This window comes from Molothrus aeneus, chromosome 5 (assembly GCF_037042795.1).
Source record: "Molothrus aeneus isolate 106 chromosome 5, BPBGC_Maene_1.0, whole genome shotgun sequence".
Lineage (NCBI taxonomy): Eukaryota > Metazoa > Chordata > Aves > Passeriformes > Icteridae > Molothrus > Molothrus aeneus.
The window spans coordinates 24,905,191-24,924,210 of record NC_089650.1 but is presented as its reverse complement, the minus strand read 5'-3'; the positions used below and the strand labels follow the sequence as shown (position 1 = coordinate 24,924,210).

The window sequence follows — 19,020 nt, the reverse complement described above, 5'->3', positions numbered from 1 at the left end:
AGAAAATGTAAGTCAGAGGCTTGAGGGAGCTCCACCAGCACTGCAGAGATCTGCCAGGGCCCTTCACCTTCCCATTCAGCACTCCCACTCTCTGCCTTCTATTTCAGTTACTGCTCCAAAGAACAGCTCAGATAATGGAAACTGTAGGAGCAGTAAGGTTAGCCACCACACTTGCCTCTGCTAGAAGTCTTAGTTTTTATTTTTAAACAGTGCAAAATCTTTTCCAAAGATAAGGAAAAAAAATCCCAAACCAATCAACCAGCCCCTTCCCAGCTCCCCCTCCCCACCAAAACACAAAAAAAACTACTTTGAGAATTAAGACTTTTTTCTCTAGAAAATGAGCCTGGAACTTCCCTTTTAATGTCTGAAGGCAGTCAGCATCACTATCAGGCATGGAGCTGGAGCTACACACTAGTCAGTGTTGCTGTTATCAAAGGTAAGTTTATTCAACTTTAGGTCTGAGAAACAGAGGCTAGGGACTAAAGTTGCCACAGCTAACTTTATCCTTTTCTTGGCCCAAAACCCCTGACCACAACAAACATAAAAAGTGAAAGTATGTCTTTTAGGAAGGATTCTGAAGATGGTATTATTTTTTATTTTTCATGTGTTTTCATCTTCTGTCCAGACTGTCACTATCCTGAGCAACCTCTGGTGATGTACTTGAGAGACCTACTTCCACCAGTCTTAAAGGCATGATTTTTTTTTCCTCTTAAGGGAAGATTAGCCTTGGGAGGACTCTACACTTAAACATCACAGGCACTTAGGATGCTGCAGACCATTTCCCTTTCCTCTCATGTCCCTTCACTCCTTTGTTCTGTCTTTGCCTTCTTGTCCAGTGCTTTCTGTGAATATCTGTATTCTGTATGGGCTCCCTCCTCCTCTGCCTTGAAAAGACAATACCAGTCACATGCTCTTTTCCATCCTGTACAACTAAACCAGAAGTTGTACAATCATCTACTATGCTTCCTTCTCCCTGTATGCCAAATACCACATCTTACAGCCCTTGAATTTTCCAAGGCAAATCACAGTTTCTGCATCCCATTTACAATAGTCTGTCCTCTCCTGTCATCTCCATGCCTGCACATTCCCAGATCCTTCACTCTGTGCACCTGTGGTACTGTGAATACTGGCCATTAAATGTGCACCCACACTATGCAAAGTAGCACCTGATCAGAAATGCACAGCCTGGTCCCAGATACACTGAGTCTGGAGACAGACTGTTCTGGTATATCCTTCTGCTGTAGTTACATTGTTTTGGTATTTCCACACTGATCGGTGCTGTGCCAAGTGGCTAAGCCTGATTAGAGCTGGCTCAGATGCTGCATCTGGTGTCAGGTCAGAACAGGCAACAGAGTCATCTGACCTCTCACTGAAATGGGAATTTGGCATTATGGCTCTGATCAACTAATTTCCTTTTCTTTTTATGCTTTCTGAAAACACACCAATTTTCACTGTCCCTGAATGATCAGACTCCTACAAACTACAGATCATATAAATGCTGAAAAGGGCTAGGTGAGTATTGCTGGGACAGCTGAACAAACAGGAGGAATACTATTACAGTAGGATAAACATTACTCTCAGACATGCATCTTAGTATGCATTTTAAGGAAATTATTATGGGTTTTCTGGAGGGACCATGCATATCTGCTGCATGCTAAGGGCAGGCACTCTATTCTCTCAGCCTCTGAAAATGATTGTAATGAAACAGTGTGAGCAAAGCCATCACACTGAGTCCTACAGTCAGTGACTGATCTGCTGCCTACCAGCCGAGCTGCACAGACACAGCATTTCCATGTAGATGGCCTGTGGAGGGTGGCCTAGAAAACATGGAGGCTCCTAGGAAAGTACATGATCCATTAACTTTATCATTTTAAGGAAATAAACCAAAGGTATAAAGAAAAGGATGTTGTTATTCTAGAGCTGGAGAACACTTTTTGTAACACAGCTTAATGAAGTCATCCTTTTTTCTTAACTAAAATCATGAGATGAACAAAATAGGGTATAGGCCCTATTTGTAAACTTTAACCTAGAAACTGATGATACCATACACAATGCACTGGCATGTTTTGTTAGGTATTTGTATCACTGCATTTTTGTCCTATATGTTAATGGTACTGAGGAGACACTAAAAATCTTCACCTCTTGAAGACAAACAGAAGATGTAGCTCTGCAACAAGTAAAAAATGTTTAACTTGTGGCTTAAAGTTTGTAAGCATTTCCCTCTCCTCTGTTTGCAAAATGGAGATAGCAGTGGTGTCTTAGGCTGTCTTCAAGTACAGATATTTTAAAAAACAACTCTCCAGAAATGGCATAATTGGTTTTCATCCTGTTTCAAAAGAAATTTTTTTCCCAATTAGCAAAGTGGTCTATGGCTCAAAGAAAAACATTGTAATCAGAGCAGATGTGTACTGTGAAACAGCTAGTCATAGGGACCAGATATTCACATAATGCACATTTTGGGGGTTTTACTAGTCTGTTCCTGGAGACTGAATGTCTGGTATCAGATGGAGGATGTCAGATGTGCTCGTAGAGTGCACACTTCAGCTTAGATTCATTCAGAGAGAGTCCAGCCCATGCGCTCAAGATCATTCTGTAACATACAGCAAGTACAGAACTGGGGATACTACAAAAGTCTGCTCTTGATCACAACCAAACTACTAATGTAGATGCACCTCCAAATTATCAAGGAATATTTCTGTTCATGTTTTAAACCTAGTGATTATGTTTTTGATGTCAAAATTAAAAATCTATGTTATTTTTTGTGCTAACCCAGATGGATGTAAAATGCTTTACTTCAGAGAAGTTCTGTCTGCCTTCTTCAAGGAACCATTCTGTCAGCCTTATAATGGAATTATATAGGTACAGCATAACAAAATTTTCTTCTTTAAGGATAATTTATGAAGTAAGTCTACTGCTAACAATACAGAAGAATACAATCCACCCACTTACTTTGATTCTACAAAGGTAAATACCATGGTTTTGTCTCTGAATTTAATAAATATGCCAGAGTATATGAAGTAGATCCACTGAGTAAAAAATCAACTATTTTAATGTATCCATATCTAACAGATGAAGAGCCACATGTCCACCTGAAAGTATTTTAGTAAAATTTTCAAAACTTGCTACCAAGGTTTCATCTACATTTGTGAGGCCAAGATCTAACCACATTTTGTTATTGCATCAATTAAACATGGTAAACTGCTAATAGCAATTTCTGATTTTCTTAAGGTGTCATCATGTAGAGAAAAGACAATTGTTCACTTTTATTAATTTGAAATTCTGAGGGAGAAAAGGGTAAAGATTACAGTTTTATTTTTCTTTTCACATGTATGTAATATGCAAAACAATGACTTGTTCCTAATTTTCTAAAATTCTAAAGTATTGAGATAAAAGTTTGCAATTACATAATTACATATATCATTGTTAGAAATAATACATATAAAAAGATCAGAATGGTTTATATAATTAAAAAATTAACTAGAAAATATAATTACATAGAATATTTTTTAAAGTATTGAAAAATATGAAAAATCCAAATAACTGTGTGAAAACAGATCTTTTTTTCTACTTCCTTGAATAACCAATGCTTAATAAAAAAATAACTACTCTTCCACATTGTGTCATTTTCTACTGCTGACCTCCAGTCTGCTAAATCTCCTAGTCCAAGGTCAGGCTATTGTCCAAAACAATTTCTGTCAGCTGCTTGAAAAAACCTCAATCAGCAGATACTTTGACCTTGGAGTGAAATATTCTTGCAAGCAAGTGCGAAACTAGTAAGAATAGAAAATGGAAGCAATGGTGTCAAAAAGTTTCAAAATTCATACTGTAATGCAGAAAGAAAAGGCCTGAACAGAAATGCATTTATCTAAAAATACTGGAGGGCATCACTAGCTTATTTTAGGTGTCCTTTTGTTGCCAATAGTTTATTCCTAGAAGAGGCTATTTTGATCCTGTGAGTACTCCCAGAACAAATGCACAACAGAGAAAGAGTCGTGATAAGGATGCATTTGGCTATTTAGGAGTTATATATACAAACAATAGTGTAATTTCCCCAGGATCATTTCTATCTACAGCATTTGCAGCAGCTCAGAATTACAAACAGCAAATGTGCATCAGGAGAATAGGAATAAAAATGCATTGTCATACTTGGCTTCAGGAGAATTTGGGAAGCTCTTCAGAACTAATTTATTTCTTGGAATAGGCTATACTTTCATTTAATGTTTGGCTGAGGATATTTATGAAATGAAGAAAATATATTTTAAACAAAACATGCCACCACTTTTATTCCAAAATCAAATCTAACTACTAGATGCCTACCTAGCAATCAGCTTAAGCTGAATGTAGCTAAAATAGAAATAATTTACACACGCCATCTCTCCTACATCACGTTTCATGGCAAAAAACTACCTCCGCCATCTCTGCTCAATAAATTGGATGTTGTCTTTAGCTAAGGACTCTCTCTAGCTTTTTTATACATACATGTAAGTGTTCCACATTTTTAGAGTGTTTCTAAGATGCAGCTTCCATGCACATCACTAAAAATCTTGTGCATACGTTCACTTTTTCATGATTGGAAAGGATTTACAAGGCTTTTTTTGCAAGATATCTTTACAGTTGCTCTAAACTAGCCTTAGGTGTAGCTTCTTCTTCAGAAGAATCCCTATGGCTTCCTGAGATTTGAGACAAGATCTTTAAGTGAAACATGAACTTCCCTCCATAGTCTGTCTACTGAACTGAAAATAGTACATTCTCAGATGAAATATTTGCAGGTTCCTAGAAACCTCTGCAAAATAATCTCATCATCAGTTGACCTCTACTTGAGTATAATTTACTTCTAAGCTAGAATGAAGTATATTTTATAAAAATTAAGAGAATAACATGAACTGTAGGCAAGCTCTCTCCTTGAAGCAATATTTCCATTTTTGAAAAGTCACTCACGAACTTTCATATTTCCAACTGCTACCTTTAGCACTTAAGTCCATAATGAAGATCTCAGTCCTCTTACCAACTCAAGCAGCTATATAAAACCTGTACTGTATCTCCCTCCCCAAAGACTGCTTAACCCACTCAATGCATAATGATACAACTTGAGTGGGTGAGTCAAATCTCGCAGATTGTTCACACAAATATTACACACTCCTACACTTTCTTTGCAGTGGGGAGAAAAATCAGCTGAACACGATCACTTCTCCCAGATTTCTCCCATTTTCTGCAAGTCAACTGAGATTAATTTATATGCCTAAGAAAATTTTCCTAATGATAAAAGGAAACTTGGAAAAACTTTTTGTCAGCATTCACACTCAGATTTTAAAAGAAAAAACCCACTTTAATGTACTGTAATCTTGAAAGCTCTCACGTCATCTTTAGAGTTTGGCACTGAAGCCTTTCATATAATACAATGAAAACACAGAGACAACTGTCACCCCAAGCTTGAACGCAGCTCTGTAAGAACCTGGCACTGGCATAGTTCTCAGTCACTGCAGTTCTTTCTTGTGTTGATCACTCTTCTCTCTTCCTGGTACAACACTGACGAACTAGATCAGAGAGGAAGCCAAGAACCATTTTCAAGTAAAAAACGTAGCATTTTCCTTCTCTTAGCATTCACTTGCATCAGAACTGTCCCAGATCTGCTTTCATTATATATTAAAATATCATCAATTGCTTGTCAAAAGACACACATGCCTCAGCTATTGTTAATCTATGTCCCAGAGTTCAGAGACCTTGCCATTGTCTGACAAATTCTGTATACTGCTCACTGACAGGAAGAGCACTGAAATATTTTACAAATATGTGTCACTGTCTCAATAAAGGACTTAAACTGCTGCTTTATTTTAAAAGCTGTATGGTGTCCTAAGTAAGCCATTCCCACCATCTTTTCACATTTCCCTACCTTTGCAATCAGGCATGTAGCTTCCTAGTTCAGGACATATTTCTTGATGGTATAGCAAAAAAATACAAATGCTGTCAAAACAGGACAGTGTGCCTCTCAGCTCCTTGATAACTTTCCTATGGGAAGGCAGTAATTAGCCCTTAGATAAGGGTAAGAATCCACAAATTTTGATTGAATGGAAACACAGATTAAGTAAGGCATCTGAGTCTAAAGACACTTTCAGTAAGCCACAAGGAGCTTTACCAAAAACAGCCCAGAAGCAAGGAGGTGGGAAAGAAATGCTGACTATAATCTCTCATAGCTGCCCATAAAGGTCCAGGATCCTCGTGTGTCTCATTAGCTATAGGTATAGACAAGTGCCACAGGAGGTGATAGCAAGAAGCTTGCAGGTCTGCTGCACCACTCTGCTTCCTGTACAGTTAGTTATTTGGAAGGTACATTAATTCCAGCATGTGTTTTGCCTCTGTAAGCTCAGCACAAGTTCTTATTTTTCCCCCTGCCATCGGACAACTTCCTCATATCTATAAAGTGCCTGTGTTCCTGGCATTCAGCAGCTTAGTTCACTTCTTCCAGCTGTATGATGGCTTTTTATGGAGCTTTATCAGGTAACTTAGAGCCATTACTTTGATTCCCCTATAGCATGTGAATAACAAATGCTGTACTGCCATATAAGATGTTGTGTTTCCTTGACCTTGTTTTGCTTGAGTAACTTACAAAGGGAATTTCTCCGTAAGAATCACTATGTATCTGCTATTGCGTCTTTCTCTAGATTTTCTTCTATTATTTGAATTCAACAATTCACTCCTACTCAAAGGGGAATACCCTACCCCAAGCAGACTCCCACTGGCTCTTAGGACTAGGCAGGCATATTGCAAGTGCAGTAAATGCAGATGCCAGTTCTGAATATGTAGTACATAAGTGTGTTAAGCATTATTTAAAATTCTCATGTCTTCATTAGCCTATCAGCCTGAGATACTAAGTGATGGCACAGAATCATTTCAGCTCAGACTATTTTTCCTGAAAGCATCAAGGAAGAGATGACATAAATGTTTCTCTTTCAAACCTCTGGGGACTGTCAAGTTACCCTGCAGAAGTCTGGTAATACAGCATCCATGACTGCCTCTTTTCTATGAATACCAAAGAGCAAAGTCTATAGGCACCATAATTCAGGTGTGTATTTGCTACAAGCATCCTAGAAAGGGATCTGAACATGCATCTCAGAATTATCCATAGGAAACAAACTTTGATTGGTGTACTAGATAGGGCTCAGCAGACGTTACCTCAGCCCCTGTACCTAGATATCACTGAACACTCTTCCTGCCCAACTCTGCTGTGATCATGCAGTGTTTCCCCCCTTTGTTTGCTCTTAGTAACCAATGCTGTTCACACAAGTGGAACTGACACACGAGAAGTAAGCAGGCAGCTTGATGAGTTAACAGCAAGGTTTTCCTTCTTTACAGCTCAAGCATACTCTTGGGCCCATAGCTATGAGAGCAGACACTTCCTATATGGGTTTTTAGTAAGTTAACTCTTTGTGGGTGCTTCTATTTCTGAGGCAGCTTCCTTCTATCTGACCTGGTAGTATTAAAGCACAGGTTGCTATACCCTCTCTATTTGGGTCAGGGGATTTACCTAAGTTCCATTTCTTGGGATCCTGTCCATGCCAATGCTCCATAATCTATCCTCCCTAATGTTACTATAGTTCAAATTACTATCTAAATGTTCACTGACCAATGATGAATAAATCATTAGTTTTCCAATCAACAGATTACATATTTTTAGGTTGTAGGGGCCCCAATGTAATGGAATTCAAAAAATTGCCATAAACTTTCCAAGTCATACAGGTATGCTCTACCTTTGAGGAAATTATCCTATCATCCTTCAGTAGCCATTCCTCTTACTGTTTTGTATACACCAAAATTTCTCTGTACAGATCAGGTTGTATGAGCTGAATGCTTCTGAAGAATCTACACTCCTTCTGGAGTTAAAAAGTTCTAATCATTTATCTATAAGCCTTTTTGACTTTTGGACCCAATTAAGTGTCCAACACACTAAATGTTACATGGAGACTATCTGAAGTTTAAACTCCAGTCTGCCCCAGAACAGTATAATAGGAATCAATATTGTAAGCATCCAAAATTGAAATAACATAGACACTATAGTGTTTGTGGTAGTGTAGTTCCTTGCTATGGTCCACCCTGGGTGCTGAGAGGGTCAGAACTGCCCTCCATACATTAAACCTCCACCAAGCAGGGAATGCATACTTTGATCCTGTTGAACTCTGACCCAGGAATTTTAGACTAAGCAATCTTCATGAGCTGGCTGACCAACTACGCCCTGGTTAACCTTCCAGTGGTTACAGCTTTATCTTTACATAGCTCTGCAATCTTGCCCTCTGGGGAATGGCTATCCTCCCTTTCCCTTATTGTTTTCTGTGACTCAGTTTGTTTCTATGGCTGAAAAACTAATCCAGATTGCAAATATTATATTCACTCCACCATCTGCTACCCAAATATTAGAGCTATGTAAAGTTTTACTCAGCAGTCCTGCTTCCAGTCTCTCAAGTTCCCCTTGAAGCTTCTAGGCACTGTTGGTTTGAGAACAGCTCTCTCTACATTCCATGAATATGAATATCAGCCCTTTGGGATGCAGCACCATCTAGTGAACTAGCTCAGAACTTCATAGGGACTTGAAACGGATGCCACCAGCAATACTTACAGTGGCACAGCCCGCTTTTCCCAAGAGGCCAGTGTTTTATTAGTCATCTGGTATCTATTACAGGGAGTTCTTTGGTTAGCATGGCAAAGCACAGGCAAAATCTTTAAATGTGGCGGTTGCTGCTCTCCAAGCCAAGTTCTCATATTTAATTTGTTTTGTAAAATTTGTCTCTGAACACAGTGATTTCTAAATCTCTGCATCAAAATCTTTTTGCCATGTCTTATCATTGCAGACTTCATTTTCTACCTCCTTCACAGATACCTGGGGAACCCACTCCCTCTTGTACTTTGTTTAAATTTGCTCCCACCTAAATGCATAGCTATTGTCACTAGATCCCATAATCTCACAATACCTGTTGGATAATGGATCCACACAACTCCCAGCAGGTAACAATACTAAATCAATGTGTAAAATGAGTCAGACACTTTAGTCATAAATTAATCATATTTTTGCATCTTCGCAATTTTCCAAGGATGAATAGTATTTAGATGATTCCCATGTCATTTCTTTGACCTTGCTAATGCAGTATTTTCTGATTCCAGTAATTCAGTGTGCTGATGCTGTGTGTCTCCAGCTGCTGGAAGGATAGTTATTTTGCTGTCATCTATGAATGCACTTTTCAAGTGTTTCTTCGCTTTACCCATCTCTATTGATCCTTGTCCTTGATTCACTGTTGAGAAAATGCCTCCAAAGGCCCGGGTTGCCAGGACACTCTGCTCACCTACCATATTTCTCTCACTTTCATGTTTTCACTTCAGCTGTCCCTTACGCTCATCGTGATGACGAACATGGCAACAAAATCAGTTTCCTTCACATCCCTCCCAAACCTCTTTACCACAGCGTCTGTAAAGAACTTCAAAACACATAGGTTGCTGTAAGCACATCCTATAACATAAATACGGGCTGGTAGTTTCCTAGTTTGCCACCTTTTTTGTTTGTTTGTTATTTGAATAGACGTAACCATTTAGAAGATAAGCACACATTTATGCGTAGCCGTGCAGCAGGCACAGCGACACAACATGCTAAGTGCCATGCCTGGTGAAAGAGGCTGTGGAAAAGCCGCCCTCTGCGGTACCTCCCGCCTTGCCCACGGCGGCCCCTCGGGCCCGCTGCCCGCGCCCGTTGCCCGGAGACAGCGACGCGCCCGGGCCGGGCCGGGCCGTGCCGTGCCGAGCATGGCGCAGCCCGCCGGGCCGCAGGCCCCGCACGCCGCTTTCTTCGGGCCCGTGGCGCGGGGCAACCCGGTGGTGGACAGCTTCGAGGCCGAGCTGCGGCGCGTCCTGAGCTCCCTGCGGCGGCTGCGAGGCGCGGGGGAGGCCAAGCCGCCGCAGCACGATCTGCACCGCCACGGGTAGGGCTGCGCCGCCGCCCCCACCCCGATCCCCGCGTCCCCGCCCGCTCCGGGAGCTCTTGCCTTCCCTCTGGCCCTGCCTCAGCTCCCTTCCTTGGCCGCACCCCTCCTCCTTCGTTCAGTTCCTTCAGCCGCCCCGAGGGCTCTCCGCGCCGCCGCCCCGCCGCTCCCGGGCCGCCCTTCCCGGCCCGCCGGGCAGCACCGGGGCGCCACGTCCGGCCCTGCCCGGCTCCCCCCTCACGCCACGGGCTGCGCTGGGCATCCCGCGCCCGCTGCACTGGGGGATAGCCAGGAGTTTGCTCTCCAAACAAACTTCCCCAGCAGTGTGCCAAAGCAATCCGTTTCCTTTTATTTTTTTTTTTTTTCATTGTAATGAAAACCCCTTAGAAATCTGAGCACCGTTTTTTGTTTTCTGTGCTTCCTACAAGTCAGTGCTTTAGGGAAGAAGCGCAAGGGGCGGTGGAAGTTGGCAGCACCACTGTTGGTTCTGTCAGAGCTGCCTGAGCTTCCTGGTGGGAAAATCCCTTGACAGTGCTGCAGGGACTGGCAGCCCACCAGCGTGTGCGGCTGCTTGCGAGGGTGAACTCTTGTGGGCACGTACATGCCTTCAAAAGTAGGGCTACGCGAGGATAACAGCACACAGCTCTTTTTGTGCATATGTCTCTGTCGACGTTGGTATATTTTTATACACATAGATGCAGGCAGAGCATATGGCAAGTATAATAGTGCATATTTGTTTGCTCGCATACATGCATATCTGTGGGTATGCATAAGTCGAGATTTTGTAATGCAGTTAAGATAGAGCAACTGGAATCAGTGTATGATTCATAGTGCATGCATATGTCTTTTACAGACTGTGCATTTCTCATGTAGCTCTTCCTGCTGCATTTAGGCACATTGTGATACAAGAGCTCAACTACTTATTTTAAGGTAAATAGTTGATTTTCTGTTGTTGTTATCTGAATCCTACTCTGTTCTAAGTTTACAGATCTTTAACATAAACCCCACAAGTTTCCCAGGGAATCAAAAGTTCCTTCAAAAACAGCATAGGAGTTAGGTTACAGGGTGGTTACCTTATCACTTATGTGCAGCTTCTACCCTTGCATATTTCACTCAGTAGTTTCCTTGAAATCCCCAGAAATTACCCTATTCTGAAGTAGGTGTATACATTTTCAGAAGGTACTCAGATTCTGCAGCCTGGCCTTTGTCTGAGCTGGAGATCTTTCCTATTCTAAGCTATCTGGCTTCCTAATTTGTTTATGGGTACATTCATCATCGGGTCCAGGTCTAGGTGGATCATGCAGGTATTAGTCTCCAAGATTTTGCCTCTAGTGTTTTGAATCTCAGTATATTGGCTTTTTATATTGTTTCAGCAGCTGATTTCAATGGCTTGCTATTTTGAAGCCTTTTTAGTTTCAGACCTTTTTATTTCAGCTTTAGCTGATAGATATTATTATAGTGAAAGCTATTCTCTCCAGGTCCTCTTAGAAGAAGTAACACTACTTGGCTGCTTCAGACACTACCAAAATTGCCAACAGTGGTTCTTCTATGTGTTCTTCGTATTTTCTGGTCGGAAGGTGGCCATGCAGCTGTTTGTAATATAGTGCTAAGTTACCAGTTTTTGTTAACAGTGTCTCCAAGCCTTTTTTTGCTTTACCTCTCAAACCTAAGTAAGTTTTATCTTATTCAAACTGGTATTTTGTGGATGTGACCCATGACCGTGCATACCTTGGTTGGCATGAGAGCATTTTCACATCTGAAGAAATCTGCAGTGTTCATCATGGAGATGAGAACTGACTGTATCAAGGCCTTGATCTCAGAAGTCTCTGGTGGTAATTAGCCCTACCAAAATTCCAGGGCAATATTGAGTAACATGAAGCTCCCAGTTAGCTGTGCATCCTCAGACGTTCTTCATTTGTATAGGGACAGTACAGAGGTAGAAGACTGGAATTCTGATTATTAGCATATGTTCAGGCAGTCAGCAAAGTCAAGACTTTATTTATTTGTGATGGTGAAATTTCAGGATTTTTTCTCCCTACTGCTTCATTGTTTGATAGCGCAAAATTGGAGCATGTGCTGCTTGCAGAACCAGCTGTAGTCTGGCTGGTCCTAAGAATTTCTGAAGGTAATGACTATTACAGATGCTTTCCTAAATGCTCTAAAGACTTCTTGCTATGCCATTTTTCAGACTGTCTTGTGGCATGGATTGAGATCAAAGTGTTCTTGTTCTTCGAGCAATAAGAAAACAGTTACCATGTGGCAATTATGTTCAATTTAAAAAAATAAAATTATCTGCTTCATTCCTCCAAGTCTTTCAAACTTTGGTGTTTATAGGTCAACAAAAAGGCCATAATTTAAGCACTTAAATGTTCTAATGTAGGAAAAAAATTACTGAGGACTTCCCTGCTATCAAAAATCTTTTCAGCCAGAAATATCAATCAAAAGTAATTTTTCCTGAGCTAAACAAGAAGTTGTTTTGCTCCATTTCCCTTGGCAGCAGGTCCATCAAAGCTTTACCTTGAACTATTGATTGGTTTTATCTCATGTGTGGCTTAGCCACCCTTATTTAATAAGATGGCTTTTGATCAGTATCAGAGAATTCTTTATACTTTTAGTAAAGATTTTAGTCACATGGGCCTTATCCTGTGCACACTATTATGGGTTGACCTTAGGGAATTTTTTCTACTATGGATGGAAATAAAGAAATTTCATCTCTGAGCTTCAACAGTCCACTAGGTTTTTTTAAGAATTCACTTACTTAACTTGTTACTCTGATGTCCTACAGGCTGTTTAAAGGAAAGGCTGAGGAGCTGTTTGGGAAGTGTCTCACTCTCTTCCTTTGTCTGTGTCAAAGAAACATTCCTGTGTCATGAACTCACTTGTAGTTAGTCATGGCATTGTAGCAGAATCAATTTACCTTAACCTTCCCACTGAAGTTGAAAGTCTGGTCAGGTTTGTCAGTAGTTTGCTAAACTAGTTTTTTACAGATTTTATTACTTGTTTATTATATCTGAGAATCTCATGTGTTAACATGAACATTCATGTTAATGAAGATGACCATTGCTGGGGACTTTGAGCTGATCAGTCTGAAAGAAACGTACTAGTCTTAGCTTTCAAGAGCTTCATCCAGGGTCATTCTTGATACCTCTTTTCCCTCTTTTCCCCCTTTTTCCCTTTTCCCCCTAATATCCATCAAATCTCAGTCTCTGAAATTTTCCTAAATTCTTCCTTACATAGTCCAAGGGAACTTTGCTCAGCTGCCTGACAGATTCCTTTATTTTGGAGCCTCTTTGCAGATACTAAATGGTGTGGAATATTTTTCTCAGTATAAGAATTCAGTACCCACCCAGGCTGTTAATTGTTACAGATGGACCAGGAGGGACTCATTCCCATCCATTTGGAAAGTACCCTTCATTTCACTGGGCTATGGTTTCCTTAAAAAATTTCTCCTTAAAAATGCCTTAGAACATTTTATTCTGATTGTTGCTTTTGGCCTAGTTTGTGCTGTTACTGCATTTTTCCTTTAGGTACAACTCTAGGATGCCCTACTTATTTCCTTGCTGCTTCCTTTCAAGAACTGAGAATTGTGCTGAGATGATACTTTTAGAAAAAAATAAAAGGATTATGATTGTTGCATTTCTTAATTGTAAAGATAATTTTGGCAGATTTCTCATAAAGCCATCTGTTTCACCTTGAAATGTGAAGGTGGCTCACAGCTTTCTGCGTGGAAAAAATACTATTTATTGTGCTTTTTTTTTAAATTGGGAGTGTTCTTATAAGCTGAAATGAAGAGTTATATAAGGGACTGTGAGAATGCATTCCAAGTGCTTGAACATCAGAGAACAGTTTAAGAAAGTGTCTTGTGTTCTAGTGTACCATCCCAGTCTTAAGAGAAGTTGAAAAGTTCCAACCACCTCACACCAGTAAGCATATGGTTTATGCATGACAATTCAGCTAGAATGATATTTTTCAGATGTTGATTTCTTTATATGTTCATTTATATCTCTTCAGGTGTTTTCTTTCCTCATAAATTGCTACCTATACATAATTTGGCTGTAGTGGTATCACAAGGCACTCTGCTGACATTTCTATACAAGTAATTTGTAAAGAGAATAAATGTAAGAGATGCCTGACACTGTGATAACCATCAATACTGGTAGTAATTTGCTAAGGGGGTACTTTTATGAAAAAGTCCCAGTGCTTCTTGGCAGTCTTTTTGATCAGTTACCGTTTTCCAGCTAGAATGTAGCTTTCTTAAAGCAGCATAGTGTGGGGAGGTTGTACACATGAGGGCACGAGGCCATCAGACCATGGCTGGTAGGGACTGAAGTACTGGCACGATGTAGTCAGTGTCTCTGTAGCAGAGGGAAACTACTTAAAATCACCGTTTGTGAGAGGCTTGCTGGTTCAGCAAAATAGGCAATTTGTTACACAAAGACATCCTTGATGACAACTGTGGCTAGAATAATAGATGGAGGCAAGAGAAGAGCATCACAATTATTGCCATAAAATCCTCTCTGTTTTAGAAAGTGTGTCATTTGGTTCTCTCTGAAACCTACTCCTTACAATTGAAAATTCCTGAACATTTCTTCTTTCATGACTCATGGTGTAGCTCTGTGTAGCATGAGCTCTATATACCATAGCTCTATATATTCTATAGCTTTATGGTTTATTCCATGGCTATCAGTTCGCAAGGTTGCAGCTACCTGAGCATACATTGTTATTTTGGAATTTTTTTCCTGCTCATAACATTTGTAGTTTCCAGTCCAATAATTACTGCAAACTGTAATTCATTGAGTCTAAGCTATCAAATTATTTCTTCCAAGAGAACTTCTCAAATACTAGCTGAAAGGTGGGACAGATTTTCTGCTTGCAACTGTGCTTGAACAACACAACGGGATTATTACTAGGACATTTTAGTAAGAATTTACGTGGGAGAAAATTCATCCTATTTAAAATGCATGATAAAAACTGGTGACAGAAATGAAACCCAGAAATGTCCTTGTCTGCCTGTTAAATTTGGTTTTAATGATCACTTGTTTTGAAATATGTAGAAGTTCAAATAGATTTGGAAGAAAGGAGTTTTCAAAATTTGAAGCTTTCTGGATTTGTTTACTTGTTATGACAGGTTTCCTGCCAGTTTAATCTGAGACCTTTTCTCCTATATCTTTTTTTTTTTTTTTTTAGAGCAAATACTTTGTTTAACATTTGGATCAAATATAAGCCACGGCTACCAGAGTGGTATTACAATGAAAGACTTGTGAAAGTTGGTGATACCCTTGCTCAGATCAAAGTAAGTAATTTGAAATCAGAAAAGGTTCAATCATAGCCTTTGTTTCATTATCTTTCTATGCTACTTGAATTTTTAATCATATTTTACTGAAAGCTATTTAGAAAGTAGCAAAAACTTTTACAAAATAATTACAGTGACGGTTGTTTGTATTTCTTGCTTTTTATTGTAAAACTGCTCTGATTTTTAATATATTTTCTATATCTGTATTTTCTATGCCTTTTCAAATGCCCCAAAATCTTTCTTTTTTTGTTTGATGTTTCAGCATGGTAGCGTACAATATCTGACTGTACCTTTAATGCTGTTAAAGTACAAATTGACAGTGACAGAGCAGTTCCACTGACTCAGCTCAATGTTCAGTTAACCAAACATGAATAAAAAGAATTGTCAGGAGAGGAACAGAGAACAAGAACCAGAGTGCAATTACACATTGTACAACTGTATGTATCAGTGATGTTGTATCTTGAATTATGTGTGTATTTCTGGTCTCCTCAAAAAGGGTAGATCACAACTAAAAGGGATTCAGGAGCTAGATTGTTTGAGACAGAGTATTTGAGAGGTTTCACCATACGATACCTCTATTTACGCTTTTACTGAGTCATATGTTACTGACTACTGTTGGAGATGGGATGCCAGGCTAGTAAGTGTTGATATGACTCAATATAGGATATTTTTATATACTATTTGTCCTTTGTGTTTCCTGTGGAAAAAGTCCAAGGGTGAGCCATTTACAAGTTCAGTGGTATTTGTGTCAGAAGGTCACGCCATAAAATCTGGGGCTTTCAAGGGTAGTTACTAAACAACACTCAGAAGCAGCTCAGAGATGTATAGTTAAAAAGCCAGTTCTGTACCTTCTACTTAATTTTTTAACATAGTGGGAGTAAAAAAAAAAATAAAAAAGAAGAGGGCATAACTGGAAATGTATCAAGGTTGTTTGAGGGGCCATCTTTTTGAGGCACATATCCAGTGAAACTGTTCTTTCACTCTTCTGTCCTTTGCTTATGGAATGCAGCAAGGAGAGATGCTCTTTGTGCTGTTAGTGGAGAATGTTTATTTGAGGCTCCCTGGTGAGCTTTTCCACAGGCCACGGCAAAGGCAGGAGTATCATGCAGATGTTATGAAGTCTTCTATATCCTTCATTGCATGTGCTTTGAAGAATTCCACAAAAGTGGCCTGCTCCTGAGTAAGAAACAGCCAGCTGAAGCTGAGTTTCAGCAGCACTCACTGGGAGGCAGAAGAAGGAGTATAGAAGAGTTCATAACTGCAAAGCCATTACAATTAAAGGTGCAGGGTCATGGTGTAGGTTTAGACATAAAGAAATTCTTAAGGAAGCTTGAACAGCAGCCATTGTTAATAGCATTGCCTAGACAATCCTGTTCATGTTTTCTTCATGTTTGTATATTCCTGAGGTTCTCATAGGTTTTGGACCCTAGGAATTGCTTGAAACATTACATGAAGCTTTTAGTGCTTGGGAACTGTTGCTCTCACAGAGTACTCAGTAGGGTATTTCAAAAGTATCAAATGCTGCTCTCTGTACTCTGCATTGCCTTCTCAAAGCAGCACTCCAATATAGTTTGTTCTTATATTCAAGGTGCTTAATGACTTGACCATAGATTGCCTGAAAATAATCCATGTTTCTGCGTAAAGACTTCTGCTTGCGACTTCAATCTTCTAGAGTAATGTGAAATTTTCTAGAGTGAAGTTACTGATGTTGTTGAAGTTATTTTGCTGGCCAGTTAATACTTTCAACTATTTTTGGAACTCACACTTTTAAGTGCATTTCTTTAATGTAATTTTAGAATGAAAACGTAGTTTTCATTTGATTTTTTTCCCTGAAAAGAAGTAAATAGAAACAACAGGGGATGGATGTTGCAAATTTCAAATGCATTACAGGAAGGATGAATGTGGTGTAAAACCAAGGTCTTTGATAGGTGGGGTAAAGCCTATTTCATAAGCACCCCTCTTGACTCCTAGTTGAAGGCTGGTGTTGAATATTTTAAATTTTAACCTGCACATGATATAATACATAATGATATGTAGTCCTTAGAAAATAATTATTGCATATGAATAGTCAGTGGGTAGGCACCCACTTAGCTTTCTGTCCTCCTGCTGTATTTTTCTAATGCCTTTAGATTCCTTCCTATAATACATCTGCTATGTGTTTTTTGGACACACCTAAATTCATTAAGTCATAGATCTGGAAATTATTTAGTCTAGTAGTCATCATGTGATCGGTACTGACTCATTTTTTCCCTGCCTCCCATTCTGCCTGTATCTACCTGCTGTCTTTGGTCATACACACGTATTTTAAACTGGTTAAGGGAGAATTTACTTTTTTGTTGTGTGTCAATAACTATCTTAATGGTATTCTGATCCATGGCTTTGGATTCTAAGTGTTATTATCACAGCCTGAATGCACGTATTAGATTACACAAGTGACTGACTGCCCGTAGCAGTCCCCGGAAAGTCAAAGTTTCTATGAATGGCTGCTGCTTTCACACAGCAAATAGGACAATATGGCCATGTGAGTTGGACTCCTCAGATGATTAAAAATTTAAGGTGTTACTGTGGTGGAAGGAATTTATATTGAAAAAGGAAGGGTATGCAAGGAAATAAGAAATTTGTGTGATTAAATATTAAAGGATCATTTTTACCAGCAGTTAGTTATTTTTTCCTCAATAATTTATTTAGTGTGAACACTGGACTTAGTGAAATTGGTAGAGACACCTGAATGTAATCTTGCTGAAGGAAGTGGTGGTGATGATTCAGTGAGTGTCACTTCCAGATCTGAGTCAGTGCTGAACCATAGAGTCAGCATGATTTTAGAGTGGTTCGACATGCTGCTGGGGAGCTCTGTTTGGAATGAGACATAAAGCTCGACATCCTCTTTGCTAACAGTTCTTAAAGACCCAGTGCCAATTTCTGGTCTAATTATGCTGATTTCTTGGCCATATGTAAATTCCAGTTTTCACTTGTTTCAATCTTTTAAAATTCATCTTACTCTTTCTATTTGTTTTATTTAAAGAAAAAAAAAAAGGTTTAGACAACATGGAAACAAGGAAGAGAAAAGTGATTATATCTATATATTGCTTATAAAGTTCTACAGTATGAAATGCTTTTTCCCTGAAGTGTGGTATCATTGTCATTACTGTTGTAAAACTGTAGAGTATTCTAGCAACTCTTTAAGTTTATTACATTAGCCCAGGACCCTGCTTTATAATTGTTCTCGGATATGTCGTATTTATGATTAGAGTAAACAAAACTCACCAAAACTTGCGAAGCACAAGCCATTCTTTTAAGTATTTCAACCTTTCATATGTTGAGTGTTCACGCTACATGCTGGATATTTGTATGAAACTGTAGTGCTTTACTTCCTGTTGCTCTTTCACATTGGTACTTTTTTCATAAGGATAATAAAAACCCCACATGTTTTATAGAAATAGAAATGCAATACACAAACTATAAAAAATATATTTTTTTTTCAGGAATATAAGCTGGCACTTCATCAGTGTTATGAAAGATACCTTCAGCAGTTTGTTTCTGTAAACCTTGATGATGTCATGGATGATGTGCAGCGCTTTAAATCTGCCTTTTTTCCAAATGGCGTCAGAGACAAAAATGCAGCACTTATGGTAGGTTGTGGTTTTTAATATTTTTCTGGTCAAAGACAGTCACAGATTCAAAGTAAGGAGCCCATTTTATGTTCCACAAATGTACTTCATATTAATTATATATAAACATTAACTAATCTTTAATAGTTTGTTGATATGA

General features: G+C 39.3%; 1 protein-coding gene across 1 annotated transcript in view; it reads left to right on the top strand.

The window, feature by feature from the left end:
- The first annotated feature begins 9,783 nt into the window (after positions 1–9,783).
- The window catches only part of CFAP54 (cilia and flagella associated protein 54), a 103,479-nt gene continuing 94,242 nt past the window's right edge, over positions 9,784–19,020 (top strand). The window contains exons 1-3 of the mRNA XM_066550110.1: positions 9,784–9,959; positions 15,147–15,252; positions 18,735–18,881. Of these exons, the coding sequence (XP_066406207.1) occupies positions 9,784–9,959; positions 15,147–15,252; positions 18,735–18,881 (429 nt within the window). The remainder of the gene's footprint in view (positions 9,960–15,146; positions 15,253–18,734; positions 18,882–19,020) is intronic.